Consider the following 18,281-nt stretch of genomic DNA (forward strand, 5'->3'; position numbering starts at 1 on the left):
CACAGGCTTTTGACAAGATTGACAGCCTGCCTCGGCCAATCATGGTCTGGCAGATCGCCGATGATGACATTTTTTTCGATTTACGTAATGGAACAGGATGGGATTACGTCATCGTGTACAAACGATTAAAACGGTTTGTGTAGCCTGTTTCACACACACGCGCGCGCGCACACACACACAAACGCACACGCGCACACACGCACACAAACGCGCGCACGCACCCACTCACAGGCACACGCACGCGCGCACACACACGCACAGATGGCTGGTTAAATGCAATCGCTGAAATATTTTATTTCTCATCATTTAGACTTAAGGTTGATAAACAACGTTTTCGCAGTCAATTCCGCAAATGTTTTGTTCAACATTTTTTAAAATGTATTTAACTTTATAATGGATGATACGTATTTATATGTTGACAGGACAAAGTTCTATACGCTTTACAATTCAATTCTGTAAAAAAAACTTTTAGTTACTCAATGACTCAGTTTTGAATGACAGTGACTAAAAGGCAGTGCTAAAAAAATAAAAGCTTCTCAAAGTCTCAATTCCAAGCACAAGCCACAACAAAAGGAAATGGCAGAGCCCTTATTTAAGTCACTGTGATTCAGCAGTGCATTGGCCCCAGGCCACATTAAGGGTGTTTAGAGTCATGCCTGCCCGACACTTTGTGTTTGTGTGTGTGCGCGCGCGCGCGCTTGCGTGTATAAAGCAGAAATGATGAATTCATGAGTTGAATTGCATCAACGGTGACAGCATGAAATAAGACGCACTTGAGTTGCAGGCCGGATCAGGCCCAGGGGCCTTGAATTTGACAACGGTAGTGCTACAGTTGAATACTTTTGTTTGTTTGTCTGTCCGTCAGCGCAGGTTGGGGGTTTGTCGTCCTCTTTGCCAAGGTCACAAGGGATGTGCCGAGCGGCGATGTCCATGATCCAATCCGGACTCGTTTTGGCGTGCAGAAAAGTGGTGAAGATCGCACGACTGTCTGTGTCCTATGTGTTGTGTTGTGTTATTTTGACTTCAAAATGGCGCCGCGTGAGTGGCTGCCTTTCCGGCAGCGCCTATATTTTGTTGTTCTACTTCTTCCTTTCATAACTTTGCTGCTGTGAATCGGGAATTTCTCCATTGCGAGACTAATAAAGGTTTTTCTTATCTTATCTTTTCCTTTCCCAGTCACGCACGCGTGACTTTGCAGGTCCCATTTTGCATGCTGGTAACTTCATCCTCGTTGTCTGTCTCCCTTATGAGTTGGCTGGGTTGTAGACGAAATGGGAGGCGGGCTCCTTTAAATGTGGTCAATGAGAAGAGCTCATGAAAGGCCAATGACGCCACCGTGCCTACAATAAACAGGAAACTATTACAATAGCGCCCTCCATTGGCAAGCATTTCTCAATAATTGGTAGCCTACTAATACCCGCTAACGCCGAGCAAAGGGGAACTTCAAACCAGAACCCCCCCCCCCCCCCCCCCACACACACACACACACATAGCCAGAACTACACCATAAGTCTCCCTCCCCTAAACAAAGCCTGTCCGGGCCCCTTCATCCCAAACGGAATGAACGATCCCAGATTCACTTGGCCAAAACTAGGGCTAATGCCAAAGCGGAACTCACACTAATCCGGAACTAATCTGACACGAGATATTCAACCAAGACAAAACCCCAAACCGGAACTAACCCTGACAGAGCGCGAACCTGATTTGAACGCAGATCCAAATACAGATACATTAGCCCAACCAGAACTCATCCCAAATCTCAGACCGGCCCTCCTACTCCAGACCTAGAAACTCAAACCGAATCCCTGAACCCAAATGACCAAAACCCAACCGCTTAACCCTCACAAGCAAAAACGGGGGAGAAAAAAAGAAGAAGCGCAAAGCACATTTGCACAATGTACATTTATTTGTACTTGTTTTGGAACAGCTACATTGCAAAACGGCGCACATCACGGAACACAGTACATAAATCCGATCAATAAAACCGATTGACAATGCGACGAACCACCGACAAATTCTCCTGTCATTTGCGGACTTGCGCCCCATAATCCTCCACATCGTCGTGTAAAACGACCAACCTCACTCCGTACTCGTTCACCGCCACGGACGACGACGGACGTCAACCATCCGTTGAAATTGGGCCGGCGGCCGACGGGGCCATCGCGGCACGGAACCCGGATTACGATCGGCTTCCAAAAGAGCACTTGGCTTTTTGCGGGTTCCCCGCACCGCATCCTTTCAAACGCAGAAGCGGGAAGCGGATACGCTCTCGGCGTCGTGTCCGGAACGGGACGCGTGCTGGGGAAGGAAAGCCAAACCGTGTATTGCAAGTCTGGTGTCAAGTACATTTTTGGGTTTCTACCCGTCTGGATTTTGCGACAAAGCTGTCGAAATAGCATCGAACTTGATTCCGTTGTAAATGACTTATTCGGCGCCCGAGTGTCTGCAATGAAATCTCATCTCGATCGAGTTGAGTCGGACGACCAAAATGATACGATGTCGGAGTTTTGGGGAAACGCTCAAATAAAAGGTCCTTTGACAAAAACGTTGGTGCCGAAATTCCGCCCCAAATTCTGGAATGAAATGCCCGGCATTGTCTCTGTCGTTTGGCTTGGGAAAGCCCGGTAACGCGTTTGACTGTGAATGTCAAATGGCCGCGGGTCATTTTGCGGAACGTACCCCAAAGGACACAAAATCCCAACGTCGGGAGGAAAAAGGGGGGTCGGAGAGGGAGGGGTCCGACGGCGTCACAGGCCGTCCATCATGGCCAGCAGGTCGTCCCCTTTGCTGCCGGCATTGGCGGGCGACTCCCGAGACTGGCCGAATTCCCCCATGATCTTGGCCAGCTCGGCGTTGGCGGTTTGGTCCTGTGGGGGGGAGAGTTGCCCCGAAGAACCGCTTCACTCATTTTCGGCCAACATTTCAAATAACGTGACTGAAAACCCGATCATTGGGCGCCAAAACGCAAAGTGACGTTTTGGCCGTTTTCAGGAGTGGCTTTGAAGTTGCACACATCGCGTGAGTGCGTGCGCGGACAGCACGGTGGCCCCACGTGACGAGGGGGCGTGCGAAAGCAGTGTGGCGCCGAGAACGGGGATCAAGTTCAACATTTATGAAAAGTCCATGTATCTGTGCCGTGTTTATTTTGCAGTCAAAGTGACATTTTTGGTGTTGTTACTTAGTAGGAAAGCATTGTTTCGATATTTGAGGTATCAAAAAAAAAATTGCATCAAAGTATAAGTATTGCTCGAAATGCATCCTTTCAAAAAAAGCTCTCAGAATTTTCCTTGGAAACGAGTATTTTTTGAGAACCTTACCAACTGCTGTTTACTAAAGAATGGTAAAAGGTAGAAATGTACACCCCCCCCCCCTCTCCCCGACCCCTGGTAGCTTCCGTGCGTATGTAGCTGGAGAACTCCATTTTCTGCCGGCCTTCAAAAATGAGTCCAAATGGACGAAAATAGCCGGCAGAGAAAATGAGTGAAGAACACGATCAAATGTTTGGCTTCGGATTTTGTCCACTTGAGGTCGCCATCCTCACGTTTCAATTGTCGGGTCTACGGTTTGGAGTGCTTTTGGATCTTAAAAGGCGCGGTGAGTGACGGATGTGGGACAAGCGGTACCTTTGTAGCTTGGATGTTTATGAATCCGTATGACAGTTCGTCCGGCCTGGACAGCAACGCTTCCCTGTGGCGACGACGACAACAACAACAAAACGTGGTGTGTCTTGAATACAAGAAATGAGCTTCGGGGGCAAGGTACCCACTCTTCTTCCTCGTCGGTGGCAAACAGGTTGACCCGGAAGCCGCTCTCGGCACTGCCGGCCTTCGGGACTTCCAGGCCTCCCATGAGTTTGGCTAAGAGGTTGAGCTCTTCTTTAGCCAGAGGGTTGGGAACCAGGTTGACCTGTCCGCAACGCAACCGTTCACACTTTGTGCGGGTGTACAAGGGATGTCATATTTTCTACTTCTTTCATTATGACTTTTTTTTTCTTTTTTCAATTTGAGATCGTTCTCAGACAACGTTGGTTTATTTTATATTTGAAAATGCCTCCTTTTAGTTTTGTTTCAGCGTTAGCTTTAGTGGCTTTTCTTTAACTCATTCACTCCCAAAGACGTTTTTGAACGTCTTTTCAGACTCGGTCCAGAATTGGCTGCTACTGAATGAGTTAATATATGGAGCATTTGTCGAGTGCAAGACATCCCAAAAAGACATTTTTGTTGCTAATTATTGTGTAGTCAAGTCGCTACGGCTCTCAAACGACTGAGCTTTCTTTTTTCGGAGCTACGGCGGTATTGAAATCAAAACGCCAAAAGCTCATGTATGATGTGAATTGACAAAAGACAAAAACCGAGGACATTTTCACGAAAATGATAGAATGGCTTTATAAATGTTATTGTTCCTTTTTCTTCCAAGGCATTTTCAGTTGTATACTATTCCGCTCATGAAAATGTTTCCCATTTTGGTTTGAGTGATTTTGTTCACGAGAACGACAAGCTTGGAGTGTGTGGATTGTTTTTTTTTTTTTTACCTTGGTGTGCTGAGCAGAGCGCTTGGAGGTTCCCGACATGTGAGTTTCCACCGGACGGCACACGCTGTACCTGTGAGGCCACACCGGAGGAAAGGTACTTCACTGATCAGACAGCCAAGACGCAAGGTACCAACCCCGTTATCATGTTATCATGTTTTGTGTGCGCGCGCGTGTGTTGAAAAGTCTTACATGTTTGTGCCCAGTTTGGTGACCCTGTCGCCGAAAAGCTCAAAGGATCCTTGGCAGAGTGCAGCCGTGTAGTTTCCGCCATTATTGAACTGCAGCCCGCTCATCTCTTGGCCAGTGCAGCTATACATCCTGGGATAGCCACAAAAAAAAAGAAGAAATCCAAAAGTAATACTTATTCTCACTGCGAAATATTTCCTGTGTTGATTTGCTTGCACTTCAAATGAACCCCCCCCGCAAACATCTTGAAATATGTATTGAATCACAGTTTTTCCCATATACGCAAGTCACAGTTTGTCGTTTTGAATTTGAACTTTGGTGCCAAGGAACTGCAAAGCCAATTCCAATGAAGTTGGGACCTTGTGTTGAACATCAATCAAAGCAGAAAACAACGATTTCAACCTCGATTTCATTGAATACGCAACGATGACAAGATATGTCATCTTCAAGCTTTTTTAAAGCAAATAATCATTACCTTTGAATTTGATGGCCCCCAAAAAAGCCCGGACAGGCACACGACAACCACCGTTCTATCACCCTTTCCTTGAACAACATTCAAAAAACCTTTGGACACTAATTGTCGAAGCTTCGTAGGTGCAATTCTTTGCCGTTCTGTACAGCATCAACTGTTGTCGTATTTTGCGCATCATAACGGGCCACGCATCTTCAACGGGGGACGGGTCGGGACTGCAGTCTAGTCCCCGCATTCTGACACCAAAGCCACTTTTTGTCTCTCTAACTCGGTTTGGATTCCCGCTTGCATGTGCGCTAGCCTGGAGCGAGCGACGGCATCAAAACGCACAGCAGGTCTAAAGTTAGAATGCAAAGGCCGAGGAAGGAGAGTAATGCGATTAGCGGCAGGTGAGCCCACGCGGCAGCATCCCGACAAAGAATATGGAAGGCAAACGCGGGGAAGGACCCCCGCCCCGTGAAATTCGACATCCAATGAAATGCCTTTTTGAGCTGGCCATTTCCTCAAAGCCGCTTTGAAGCCCGCCGTCACAGTTGCACTCGTTGACTTCATGCCACCGCCACCCGCGATTTGGAGGTGGGGAGGGGTGCTTTCAATCCACGGCTTAGATGACGAGGTTTGTGTCGGTGTCACCTTATCCAGCTGGGAATTTGTGTCCCGTGGGGCACGGGACCGCTGATGGGGAGCGCAAATCGACCATTGGAGTTCTGCACTTTGTCTTTGAGGAAAATGGACACCTGGCACACAAGAGAGCACAAATCAATGAGAATTATCGGCTGTGAGGTCAACGCCTGCGCTCGTTAGTTTTTTTGGTGGGTTTTTTTCCTTTTCTGGGGGGAGTCCAAGGAACTTTCTTCAAGTCGATAGACCAGCTTCATTGAGACCAGTGGGTCACAACCTTTTTACACCAAGTGCCACCTCGAAAATACTTAGAAGAAGTAGGATTAGTATGAATAGTGTTGTACGTGCAAGTGTTTAGGCCTACGCGCTCCATTTTCTATCCTTCGAGGGAATCCGCGGGCGTGCTAGCTTTGGAGATTTGCGTCCATCGCAGTCTGCATGGTGCTTTTCCTCTTTGGCCCGGAGGCGTGTGGTGTTCCACGGGGCGCAATCCCGGGGCCTCTGCTGTTCACACCGCATTTGCTCACTTTGGAAAGAAACATGGCATTTCCTTCCACTGCTGTGGGGACGACTGTCGGATCGATGTCCCAAATAGAAAAATAGACAGTTTCCCCACTGAGGACATTGCCTAGCCTTAGAGGAAATCCAGACCTGGATGACACTCAATTTCTTGAATTTTCATGAAAAGAAGCTACCAGACACTATTAGAGGCAGCGAGGACAAAGCTCAGAGGGGATGGGGCCTTTCCGTTGGCAGCTCTTTGGAATAAACAGCGGATGGATGGCTCCCAGAAATATTGCCGTCAACGTGCGGCACCCGTGGACAATTAGTCGGTCACTTTTTGGAGAAGCGTGAATGACCGTTGGCCTTTCGCCGTCGGCGGCAGGGCCCCGTCCCCATTCAACACTGAATGCATTGAGCGCATGCCGTGCAAAATCGTTCTACCGACACTTACCCTGATGTGCATGTCCTGAAAGAAGATCAGAAGAGTTTGCCGAATCAACTGGAATTCGCCGCCGGCTAACGGCGTGTACATCTGAAAGGAAGAAATGAGGTCAGCTTCCGTCGGAGCCCCATCCGAATCCCCACGACACGCAAAGCGACGGCGCACCTCGATGAGCTGCCGATACGTCTCGTCCACCTGAGCCAAAATGCAAGCCGTGTCCTTGACAAACTCCTTGATGGCGTCCATGTGGTTGAAGGAAACCAGGAGCAGGTCTCGGGGCCGAGGACAGAGGAGAACTTGGTACTTGAAGGCCATGGTCATCAAGTCGTACAGCTGCAAAAATAGGAAAGCACCCAGATCTGAGTCACAGTACGCATTTAGGAGAGGGGGTGAAATCTATGTAGCGTGGTGGCCACGGTTCAAAGATGTCGTGCAAAACTAAACTGAATCCGGATCTGATAGAGATCTGCGGGGGGAAATGGGACTGGAATCAAAAAGCGGGTGTGTAAAACGGTCCCATCTGGTTTTGATCCGCACTGTGCACGTGAAAGCAACGGAATCAATACTTGCCGACCAGATTCAGAAGCTTCTTATCGTTGCAAAGAGTATCTAGATGGATTGCAATGCGCTGGACGGGCATCGCTGAAGCCGCGATGTGAAACTAAGGTGAATCCATGCAGATCTACTCCAGATGACACGTTGGGTCGTGACCGAAAAATCCATCGCTTTGGCGCAGTGTATTGACACGACATCCCCTATTGAACGCAGACCTGAAAACCTGGACTCACCCCCAGTCACACATTTCTAATATGCTACTATTTCTATTTCTTGATGTGCTTTTTCTTCTTCTACTTCTCCCTTTCATCATTTTGCTGCCGTAAATTCTCCATCGTGAGACACCTCAAGGGTTTCTTCTCTTCTGAAAGTACGCGCGCTAAAAGGAGCAACATGGCGCGACGTCACGCGGCGCACCTTGTCCATGCTGGCTTGGTTGAGCCTCATGATGGAAGCGTGGGCCAGCCGGTCGAAGACGGTGCGCAGCGCCTTCTTGGAATACGGCTCCTGCGGCTTGAAAAGCTCCTCCAGGAACTTCTTGTTAAACATGGTGGTGATGATGTCATTCATGACTGGTCGGGGAATGAAGGCAAAAGAGGTTCAGGGAGCGATCGCCATCGAGCCTACGTCACATCGCGACTGGGGTGGGCAAAACGCCGGAAAGTTGCCACAGCCCCGTTTCTAGCGCACCGGGACTCAAATACCGATTTTCCGCCAACAGTGGCCTCCGCGTGTCAAATCGAGCGCCGCAACACGTGACTCCTTTACTCTGATCACTGACGCCGCCATATTCCACCGTTGTTGACAAAAGCTGACATCTGTGGGGATCGAAGGGAGCGCGAGTGGTCGATCCGCATTTCGAAGCCAAATCCAAAAGAAAAGAACGAGAGCCTTTGAGGCGATAGCCAAATTCCAAAGGGGCTCTTGTTGATGCCCATCGAAGCGAGACGGGCGTCACATTTTGTCGTCAGGACGCCTCGCATTCCGCTCCGGTGAAGGGGCAACCAATACAGTACATCAAAGAGTACAGAGACGAACAGACAATACGCCTCGGTGTGTCGCGTTTCGATCTTTAAGCGGTCGTTTGTTGTCGCGGAGCCCAAAAAAAAAGCTCGGCACCTTTCTTTGCTTTGTCGGCGGGGATGTTTTGAGCTCGTAGCCGCTGGTCCAGAATATAAAGCATTTCTCCACCGAGATTGATAAAGAGCAACGGGAGAGTCCTCGACGACATGTTGGAACCTGGAAAAAATCTGGAACGGCCAACAAAAACAAAGAGCTCGGGATTGCGGCGAGCTCACGACGGCCGACAGGAGATCGCTTGCTAGAATGCCTCCTGCGCCCGTTGCCAGGCCACCGAGAAAGTAGCCAATCAGAGCGATGGACGTCATCACACAGGAAGTTGCGCGGTAGAGGACGACAACGCTCCGATTAGCATACAGTAGCACGGATTGGGGACTCATCCCGTTTTGTTTTATTTAGAATACGTACAAATTCAAGGATCAAACAAGGGAGAATTATTCATGTGCTCTAAAGTTTTGGAATTGCTTTGGGGTTTTTTTTTCTCTACAGCCTAAATTTAGTCCATCCATCCATTTTCCGAACCGCTTGATCCTCACTAGGGTCGCGGGGGGTGCTGGAGCCTATCCCAGCCGTCTTCGGGCAGTAGGCGAGGGACACCCTGAATCAGTTGCCAGCCAATCACAGGGCACACAGAGACGAACAACCATCCATGCCCACACTCACACCCAGGGACAATTTAGAACGTCCAAACAGCCTGCCATGCATGTTTTTGGAATGTGGGAGGAAACCGGAGCACCCGGAGAAAACCCACGCAGGCCCGGGGAGAACATGCAAACTCCACACAGGGAGGCCGGAGCTGGAATCGAACCCGGTACCTCTGCACTGTGAAGCCGACGTGCTAACCACTGGACTACCGGGCCGCCCCCTAAAATTAGTGTTGAACAAAATTATTATTATAATTCATGTGAACATGTCATGCAAACAAATGAATATAGCTATGTATTCAATTATACAAAATTATTTGGGTGTTAAAAATGTCATTTAAACCTCTCCGTTGCATTACTAGAAAAGTATTGAACTTCTCCAACATATTATACACTATTATTCCAAGATTTATTCCAAGATGGCGCCCGAGTAGGCAGCCTTCAGCAAGTGCTCTTCAAGAGCCTTGCTTTTTTGTTCTTTTTTGGTATTTTTGTCTTTTGTTTTGTCACATGTTGTTTGTTGTTTCATCGTGTGGACCTGATATGGACTGTTTTCAGCGCTTTTTGGCCACGACATTCGTCAAAGGAGAAGTATCTGTGCTTGGTGGTTGCGCCTTCTCGGCAGCACGCCTGTACCGGCACAGATGTTGATTTGGAGGAATGTCGCCGCCATTGACTGTCGGTGCTGGACATACCTGGGGTGCTTGTGTTTTTTGCGCCTGTAATGGGCAGCATTTTTCACAACCCCGTTTTGTTCAGTGGCTATATCGGCGCTGTTGGACAGTCGGCGTTGGTGCGGCTGGATGGATGGCTGCTGAAGTTGAGGATGAGGAGAGAGGATGCGTATTTGGAACCGTGAGTCGCCGCTTGGAATTGAAATGGATTTCCATGGGACAGGAGAAGTGAACCAATCTGCTACAGCTTCTTGTTGACTTTGAAACTTAGCTTGTAGCCGACGTGTGCACATTTTGAGCATGACGTCTCTGATCCACTGGTTAAAGGACACTTTGATTCTCTCCTCTTTCATCTGAAACTGCTTCAAACAACAAAGCGTGTGACGGAAAAGTGGTTAGGACTGCACGACTGTCCGTGTTTTATGTTATGTGTTGTGTTTATTATTTTACTTTATGTTAACTGTTTTGTGAAGCGCTTTGTTACAGCTGTCGCTGTTGTGAAAGCGCTATATAAATCAGCATGTATTGTATTGTATTGTATTGTATTATCTTTCATTACAAACTTCATTACTCAAGTTAAAATTAATATCCTGCATAATAAGTATATTTGTAATGACTGTATTTAATTCATTTTTATCTTTTTAATCATGTATGCAATGTGTATACTGTATTTAAATCTGAACGTAAACTTTATTAGAGGTACTGCATTTAGTTCTCAATACGTTTTTGAATATGTTGTCCCAAAATTTTTTGTCATTTTTTTTTGGGAGCAAAAACAATGTATGAAAAAAAATGTTAATCTTACTTTTCTTTAAAACCAATTGGTAAATAAGAGCAAATTATGAAATTGGTCATTTATGGAAATAATCAAAACACACCATGCACCCCCCACCCCCCCAGATGTTGGGTTGGTACTTGAGTGCATTCAAGCACACAAACGAATCTTTATTATGATCACGTTGCCAACGTGACATTTCATTTACATGCATCTTTAGTCAATCAAAGAGAATCTTAAGGGTGTGAACCGACAACCCTTGCCCCAGATAATCATTTGTTGAACCCCCCCCCTCCCAGTCTTGACTGAATCCTTTCTCTGGGGGATGACCACCATTCCTTTGACGTGCTGTTGCTATTACGCTGAAGTTTCTCCACTCCGGATGCGTATCTCTCTGGCCATTCTGCACAACTCGCAGGGGCCGCAGAAAAACGACATGAGTGCGTCATTGCAAATAGTCCCCTGTGAAAAGATGAAAGGGCCCACATCACGCAAAAGTCTCCTTTTAATCACTCACATTGTCAGTCAATGTTGAAACGGTCAAGGTTGCTCTCTTCTGGCAATAGTTCATGTTTTGTTTTGTTTTGTTTTTTACTTCAGCATTCCCGGATCAGACTTGAGCAGGCCAAGACTTTACTCGGCGCCTCCAGCAGAAGAGTCAAGCGAGAGCCGCCTTCTACGCCACCAGCACCGGTCTCTTTGCCTCTCTCGGGAGCAAATCTTGAGGAATGTTAAGTACTGGAGGAGGTTTGGGAACATTGAAGTAAATATGTGTGTCACTGTTGTAATCGTCGCGAGTTGATCAAGTGCAAATCCTGTTTCCATATTTGAAACGGGCTGGTATCCACACACAAATCCACAAAAATCCCTCGGGGGGGACGTTTTGACCTTTCACGGGGGGTTTCTGGTCCCCGTCGGCCGCGAAAAACGAGGGATTCCTGTAATGCGTTTTCGACGAGTGGGAGCGCAAAGAACATTTGGGACGATTTGCATTTTGCAACTCGCTTGTAACTGTGCACGTATGACTCAAGTGTGATGGACTTTCTCAGTTGCGCCCCGTTGAGCCACATTTCCTTTCTGGCGCAAGGCGTGAGTGAAATCAAAGGCATTTCTTCCTCTCCTTCACTTCCACATACCTCGATGCCATACGTGAGCCTCATGTGGGTCCTCAAAGCCGTCAAGCCGCCGGGCACGCAGCCCAAGCAGCAGTGTTCGCCATATTTGTCGGCCGTGTAGCAGGCCAGGACGGACGGGCAGAGGCAGCCGGCAGCACCTGGTGGGTGGGGGGCGACATATCGTGCTATTGACGAGGACCCAATCGTCCAACATGAGAATCGGACAAATCGTTCCACTCACAAATGGACAAATCGTTGTAGCAGGAGCAATGGCCCGTGCTCCACTGTCCCGTGTGGACGTTGGTGCCGTAGCCGGGCTGGCTGGTTACCGCTGGGTTGGACATGTGGGCCGCAGGTTCTGATACCTTGATGAGACATTACATTTGTTGTTTCGCTTTCTTCAAATGGTGACAGAAAACCATGCCGTATTTCCTATTGCTACACTTTTTTTTTTTTTTGCAGGAGAAAAAAAAAAAAAAAAGACGACCTGAATGTGACTTCTGCCACATTGTTGTTGCGCTCTGCTCATGATTTGCACACGACAGAGTGGCTAACGATGAGGCCCGGTGTCATTTGTGCAGTCGGCAGACGAGCACTGCCCTTGTGCATCACTCTTGATATATTTTTGGTGAAATGAATCAAAATACTTCAATGATCATCCCATAAATATAATTTCACCCCCCCCAACCTCTGTTTATATCAGACGTTTTTCAACATACTTTTTTTTTTTACCGGTACATACATTTTGATTACTAACATGACAATTAGTCACAATGCAGAATATCTCTGAATAAAGTACCTCCGAAAATATTGAAAAATCACCGAAACGGAAAATAAAAACAAGCATCGTAATAAAAAGTCAACCAACAGCCATTCGAATTCTATTTCTCTCCCATCAATCTCATTCATCAAACATATTGAACCGTGAAAAGCAGAACATGACATATTTTTTCTTCCAATTGCTAACTTTCCACCGAAAATGTATGCGTGTATATATATATATTTAAACATGTACAGTAAATAACAGCCGTATATATTTTTGACTATTTCTTTCGCATCAACATCCTTTGTAATACATTTAGCATTGTAATATACGAAATAAAAATGTGTATGCTTTGACATTTTAAAAAACAAATATAAAACGCATATACAGCATGGATATTTATGTATCGATAACTGACATTTTTTGAAGACATTTATGGTCCTAAATGTAAGAACTTTAATCTTCACCATCCAATTCACGTGTCGATGTTTTGCCCCCCCCCCCCCCCCCACCATTGACCTAATAGAATATTTTCCATCGTTAACATTAAAAGTGAACTCCTTTCTCATAATACTGGTCAAGTGCAATATTGCAAGATGTGTTTTTGATCATAGCAAGGTATTACGGTGATCCCAAAAAACGACTCGAGAAACATGCATGAGAAGGTTAGACAGCAAATTCATGACATGGATGAGCATTCAATCCTTTCATATGTTGCACGGTGGTCAAAACGCGATGCGACTTACCAGAAGACGGGCGGGCGCGCGTCTGTGCTCGCACCGGTCGCGCTCAAACTGCTGAGCTTGACGCCACACAGGAAGTTTGGTGGAGACACACTTATTGCCGAAATGAAAACGGCTGAGGATGACGAGATCTCTGCGGCGATTCTCAAACCAAACGGTTTTGGTTTGCCGGTTGGCTTTTCTTGCGCATGCGCGCAGGCGGCATCTGATGGCACCTTGACTTTGGAACCGCTTGCATGCACGCGCCGGTGCTCCTGGAGTGCCTTTACAAACCCATCAAGGAGGAAATGAAACAGCCGGCGCAGGCCACCGCGCGCAGAATTCCCGTGATTTAATCAGCCAGGCCGGTTGAAGATCGGCGGCCACTTTCGAGCAAGTGGGAACGCCCGTAAGTGTCACCCGCCGCCCCCCAAAAATGTTGTTCCATGTACAGATTCGCGTTCGCTCCCGCTAAGCGGCACGTTCTCGATGGCTCCGCAAAGCCGGCGACACGACGGGCGGCCGGCGGCCATCGGGCTTTGCCCATGGGTCCCGTATGCGCCGCGTACGCAAAGTGTAGCGTCTGAAGTTGAAAACGCTTTTGTCTTGATGGGCGTTTGAATTGAAGCCACCGTCCTCTTTCTTTTCCTCCATTGTTTTGTTTCATTCCAAAAACGTTCAAGCGCTTCGACTGAGCCCATGACGTTCGGAGGCAAGAGATGGGTTTCTCTGGAGTGGGGTGTAAAGTTACCAAAGACAAGTCAGCACTCAAAGATTTGATGCCGATGACTCGTTTTATTGTGTTGTCGAGCCTGCAAAATTGTTGAGAGCAAAGTGGGCCATTTCTTCAAGCGTGGCCAAAGACGGAGCGTGGGCCGCAAATGGCCCCCCGGGGCTCCGGGCCGGACACGGACGGGTGTCGCCGAAGAAAAAAAAAAAACCTTGCCGTTGACCGTCGTGAGCTCCGGCGTCTACCGACTGGCAGTTGGCGCCTGGGCCGCCTCGGCGCTCGGCTGCAGTTGCGGTTTCAGCTTCTGCTCGGCTTTCTGCTTCTGCACCTCCTTGAAGACCTAAAGTGGGGGAAAAGAAAAACATGATGTTGTTATTTAGTCGGACAGCATCTGTGTATGCAGCGATGGTTGTTTGAAAGTGCTCCAGAAATACAGCGGAGTTGAGATATTTGCGGTATTCCAAATGCAACCCCCCCCCCCCCCATTCAACTGCTGTTTACTGGAAAATGTTGGATGGTACAAATGTACTTTTTCTTCCGAATGAACGAAGGGGGCTGGAGCTTTCTTTTGGTAGGCTATATAGTGAGAGAACTCCATTTTGCGTAGGCCTTCAAAATTGAGTCCAAGATGGCTGGCGGTGACTCTCCCAATTGGAGAAAAACGGCTGCATTGAATGGGCAAAAAAATAAATAATGAGAATAATTTTAAGAAGAACAGAAGAAATCGTGTTTTGGCTGAGGCGCTCAACACCGTCCCCCCCCCCCCCCCCCCCCTTCATGGAAAAGGCTTGCGGAAGGTTGAGGTCAGGTGCGGGTGCCTGGTGTTTTGCCGCTACCTTGAGGCAGAAGGCCTTTTTGGCCAGCCAGCGCCGGGTGGCCCTCCTGTAGTACTCCGGCGGGAAGGTGTAGGTGATGCCCAGACGCTCGCACACCTTCTCAAAGGCGTCGTAGCGCTCCAGCCGCAGACCCTTCAGCAACTTCTTCCTCTTGTCCATGGCCATGAGCATGCGTCTCTTGTTGGCCTTGTCCTGGAAGACGCAGAGGAAGGCACGTCTCGCATGGGGAGTGGGGGCATTCCGGTTTGGCAAAACCATTTCCAAATGCGGGTTGCAATCAAAAGAATCTGTGGCCGAGAGCAGGTGGGGGATGCGTCGAGAGCGAGCCTCTCCTTACGCGGCCGCGCGTCTGCAAATGGCCGCACGCATTTGTCAGTGGTGTACTACAGCCAAAGTCACGCGGGAGGATACGGCCAATCGAGGGGCTCAAGCATCTCCGGATTGAGGGACACCAAAGGTGTACAAACTGCAGCCCGCCGTCCCTTTTTTTTTTGAAGCGGCCCCCGACATGAGGGGAAAAAATAAAAGAACTATGTGAAAATGACACGTGTAATGGTTCGTCTGTCAAGCGCAGAGCCGGGTCTACTCGGCGAGATAGCGGGCTGTTGGCCACCCCAAAAACATGGGGGGGGGGGGGGGGGGGGGATCCTCAACTTTTTGCCTCGGCACCTTTCACAGAAAGCTGATGAAATGAAGGAGACAATGTAAACGAGACAATTGCTTTCCTGACCCACTTGAGTATGTTTCACAAAAGCGGAGGAATTTTCAAGTGGCCCCTTCATCCTTTTCTGCATACGAGAAAGTCTGGACGCCCCCGCTGGACACACTGTACTACTGCCTACAATTCCCTGTACACGTTTGCACATTTATGCGGCCCATTTGCGACTTTGGTCACGCGTTTGTGACTGTGGTTGTTCAGACGGATTTTTTTTTTTTTTTTTTTACATATTTGCGGATTGAAATCCACACGTGGAAATGGTTTTGCTTTAAGAATGGTCCCATAGGCCTGGATTAAAGAAAACAACAAAAAACAAGAGTGAACCAAGAGGAAACGATAGCCCAACTATGTTGAGAACTGCAAATTTTCCGACCACCTCGCGCGCGGTGTGCTTCTCACAGGATATCCTGCGCGTGTCTGACGCAACAGGAAGGAAACACGTTGATCCGTTCAAGTTCCGACAAACCTTTTCAGCGCCTCACGAGTTCTCTCGGCTCACCTTGTGATGTTTGAGCAAGTGCTCCTGAAAGTTGCGGATCCTTGCCGTCAAAACGGCCACTGCAACACACACGCACGCGCACGCACTTGAACGGTCACGCAATCGACTCCCCAAAATCAGGCGCGCGCGCGCGGCGGCGAAAGCAAACTCGCCTCGAACTTCCGCCGAGTTGCGGTCGCCTTCATCTCGTTGCACCTTGGCGATCAGCTGCTCCTTTTTGAGCGCCAGCTTTTCACTCTGAGGACACGCGCGCGATATCAGCCCTTGATCTGGCGCAGACGTCATATCAAACCATTGAAGCAACTTACGTGACTCGCCAACTCCAGCGAAAGAAGTCTCTTGACAACATCGTCCGTCCTGCCTTGACAAAAAGACACACAGAAAGACGGCCGTTGGTGACAGCGGTCGCTGTTGGGAGGGAGGAAATATATGGGGTGTCGAAAAGAGCCAAATGGACAGGATAGCCATCTCATCTCAACATGTAGCTGAAGAAATTCGCCGGGCAAAAGAAGGAAAAGGTTTTGGTGCGGCAACGGAAGCGAGCTCGCGGCCTGTCGGGAGCCAACGCGCCCTTCACTTACGGGACGGCCGCGCGCACGTCAGCTTGCATCCGGCGGCGGATCACATTCAGATCGAATGAGAGCCTTCTTGCGCGTGGGCCGTTATCGCCGTGACGAGGTTCGCCCCCGGTGCGACCTTGGCTATCGAGTGGCAGAAAACGGCTGCTCGGGCCTTCGCCAGAGCTTCCATTTCAAATTTGGGCTCACAACACAAAGGGGGATTTTTTTTTGCTGGTTTGTTCTTTAAATGAAAACAATTCGACCATGCCACCGCACTTGCGCAAAATCCTGCCGTTTTAGTCAGGATGATGCGGAAATATCTTTTTTTTTCTATCTCAGTTGATGGGCCACAGTCCTCAATTAACGACGGGTGTCCCTCTCTAGCGTTGTGCGTTGCCTTTACGTTTGAGCGAGTGGTACAGCGGCGTAATCCATCTTCAGCGAGGTCGAGGGGAGGTCGGCGAGTTGGCTCTCAGGATCTGCAAGGGAAACAAAAGAGCAACCGCTTCAAAGCGAGCCTTCCGGTCAGAGCGGTAGCCGTTTCCTTGACAACAGGCATGTCCGGCTCCGGTCCCGGAGGGCCACCGTCCCGGCCGTTTTCCATCTCTCTGGGCCGCAACGCACCTGATTCAGATGATCAGCTCGTCAGCCGGCATTACAACGATCCCGATTATTTGAATCAGGCGTGTTGCTCCTGGGAAAGCTGGAAAAACAGGCAGGACAGCGGCCCGCGAGGACCGACTTTGGACACCCCTGCTTTACAAAGACATACCTGCTTCCTTTCTCTTTGAAAGGCGAGCATAATGTCGGACCGCTGCTGGAGGGCCGACGCTTCCTGACGCCGAAGAGAGACATGAAACAGGGATTTGTTTTAATCATCATGAAAGAATCGGTATTCGGATAGAATAACTTGACGATTGAAAAAAACCTAAAATGAAAGACAAAACTGCTACGCCATTCCAAATAGAAGGGTTCTAATTAGTTCGGGCCGCATAAATGACCTCTTTTCAAAACTGTAACGACGAGACATTTTACCTTTTGAAATGCGCACGTCAGCATGATCATCGGCATTTTATTACAAAATGTAAACTCTTGAGACGGATTTTAAAATGGAGACGCGGCATATTCACGTCTTCTCAGGGGAACTTCAAGACGTGACTAATAATCATATTCAAAATGCAGTTTCTCATCGTGAGAGCTCATGTCGAGCGTCCCACGCGTACCAATGAAACGTTGCAACGCGACGAATCCTGTTCGATGACTGAAAACGTCCACCATTCGTTGCAATGTTCAAGTGTACCGAATGTAGTGCCTGACGAGAGCTGTCGCGCGCGCATGCGCGCTTGGCCGCGGCGAGCGCCCATCTTTTAGCATCACCGAGTCACGAGCTAACGATGCTACTTGTGACGTGCCGCTCTGCATTAACCGCACCATCGGTGACGTTTTATAGTACACAATATATGAGTCCAGGTTCTATTTCCGCGACCGCCTCCGTGTTGACTTCTTACCGCCGCTGACTTTGTGCTGCGAAAGCAACGCCGAGCAGCCAGTCCGCGGGGGTGCGGCGCTTTCCCTCAAAGCGACCACCGAAGACCTTAGAATGGTCCTCAGGGCTATATTCGACAACATGACTTTGGTTTGAATTTGCGAACTTTGGATCAAACGAGCCCGAAGCGAAGCCGACCGGAGAAAATAGAAGAAAGACACACTCGACCGCTAGATGCGCGGCGCCATATTGGTGAGAAGTAACGATTGCCGGTCGTCGTTCCTCGATCGAGGAATGCCAAACGAACCCAGAAGACGTCGATGGAGGGGAGGGCGGGTCACAAGCGTTACTTGGAACGTGGTAGGAAA

At 48.7% G+C, this 18,281-nt stretch overlaps 3 protein-coding genes and 1 long non-coding RNA gene across 9 annotated transcripts; 1 reads left to right on the forward strand and 3 right to left on the reverse strand.

Moving 5' to 3' along the window:
- The first annotated feature begins 1 nt into the window (after window position 1).
- On the forward strand, window positions 2-1,160 carry LOC147204420 (uncharacterized). Its single transcript, XR_015101127.1, has 2 exons — window positions 2-133; window positions 871-1,160. It is a non-coding gene; the product is annotated as an uncharacterized LOC147204420 (long non-coding RNA).
- oscp1b (organic solute carrier partner 1b) lies at window positions 1,120-9,431 on the reverse strand. 6 transcript variants are annotated; one of them, XM_086112932.1, is made up of 10 exons: window positions 8,431-9,431; window positions 7,729-7,883; window positions 6,922-7,089; window positions 6,766-6,846; window positions 5,823-5,926; window positions 4,721-4,849; window positions 4,532-4,601; window positions 3,624-3,906; window positions 2,680-2,867; window positions 1,120-1,340 (listed from the first exon to the last, which is right to left on the reverse strand). In XM_086112932.1, exons 1-10 carry the CDS (start codon window positions 8,540-8,542, stop codon window positions 1,299-1,301), a joined length of 1,332 nt encoding a protein of 443 aa, XP_085969058.1. In that variant the 5' UTR covers window positions 8,543-9,431; the 3' UTR covers window positions 1,120-1,298. The 6 variants fall into 6 exon arrangements, 5 of the variants coding, with proteins under 5 accessions (XP_085969058.1, XP_085969057.1, XP_085969061.1 ...); XR_015101126.1 differs by lacking the exon at window positions 1,120-1,340 and adding an exon at window positions 1,884-2,298 and having other exon boundaries at window positions 3,624-3,687; window positions 3,767-3,906; window positions 6,766-7,089; window positions 8,431-9,236; XM_086112931.1 differs by lacking the exon at window positions 1,120-1,340 and adding an exon at window positions 1,884-2,298 and having other exon boundaries at window positions 8,431-9,237.
- A 1,198-nt stretch (window positions 9,432-10,629) lies between these two features.
- LOC147204422 (cornifelin homolog A-like) lies at window positions 10,630-13,269 on the reverse strand. Its single transcript, XM_086112941.1, has 4 exons — window positions 13,109-13,269; window positions 11,841-11,964; window positions 11,621-11,757; window positions 10,630-10,946 (listed from the first exon to the last, which is right to left on the reverse strand). Exons 2-4 carry the CDS (start codon window positions 11,941-11,943, stop codon window positions 10,842-10,844), a joined length of 345 nt encoding a protein of 114 aa, XP_085969067.1. The 5' UTR covers window positions 11,944-11,964; window positions 13,109-13,269; the 3' UTR covers window positions 10,630-10,841.
- Window positions 13,270-13,859: 590 nt separating this feature from the next.
- mrps15 (mitochondrial ribosomal protein S15) lies at window positions 13,860-18,200 on the reverse strand. Its single transcript, XM_086112937.1, has 8 exons — window positions 17,936-18,200; window positions 17,200-17,262; window positions 16,831-16,906; window positions 16,176-16,224; window positions 16,020-16,104; window positions 15,868-15,926; window positions 14,651-14,842; window positions 13,860-14,154 (listed from the first exon to the last, which is right to left on the reverse strand). The coding sequence occupies exons 1-8, from the start codon at window positions 18,054-18,056 to the stop codon at window positions 14,056-14,058; spliced, it is 744 nt and encodes a 247-aa protein (XP_085969063.1). The 5' UTR covers window positions 18,057-18,200; the 3' UTR covers window positions 13,860-14,055.
- Between the last annotated feature and the right edge of the window lie 81 nt (window positions 18,201-18,281).

Source organism: Hippocampus guttulatus, chromosome 6 (genome assembly GCF_054856545.1).
Source record: "Hippocampus guttulatus isolate MCC_2025c chromosome 6, RoL_Hgut_1.0, whole genome shotgun sequence".
In the NCBI taxonomy this organism is placed as follows: domain Eukaryota; kingdom Metazoa; phylum Chordata; class Actinopteri; order Syngnathiformes; family Syngnathidae; genus Hippocampus; species Hippocampus guttulatus.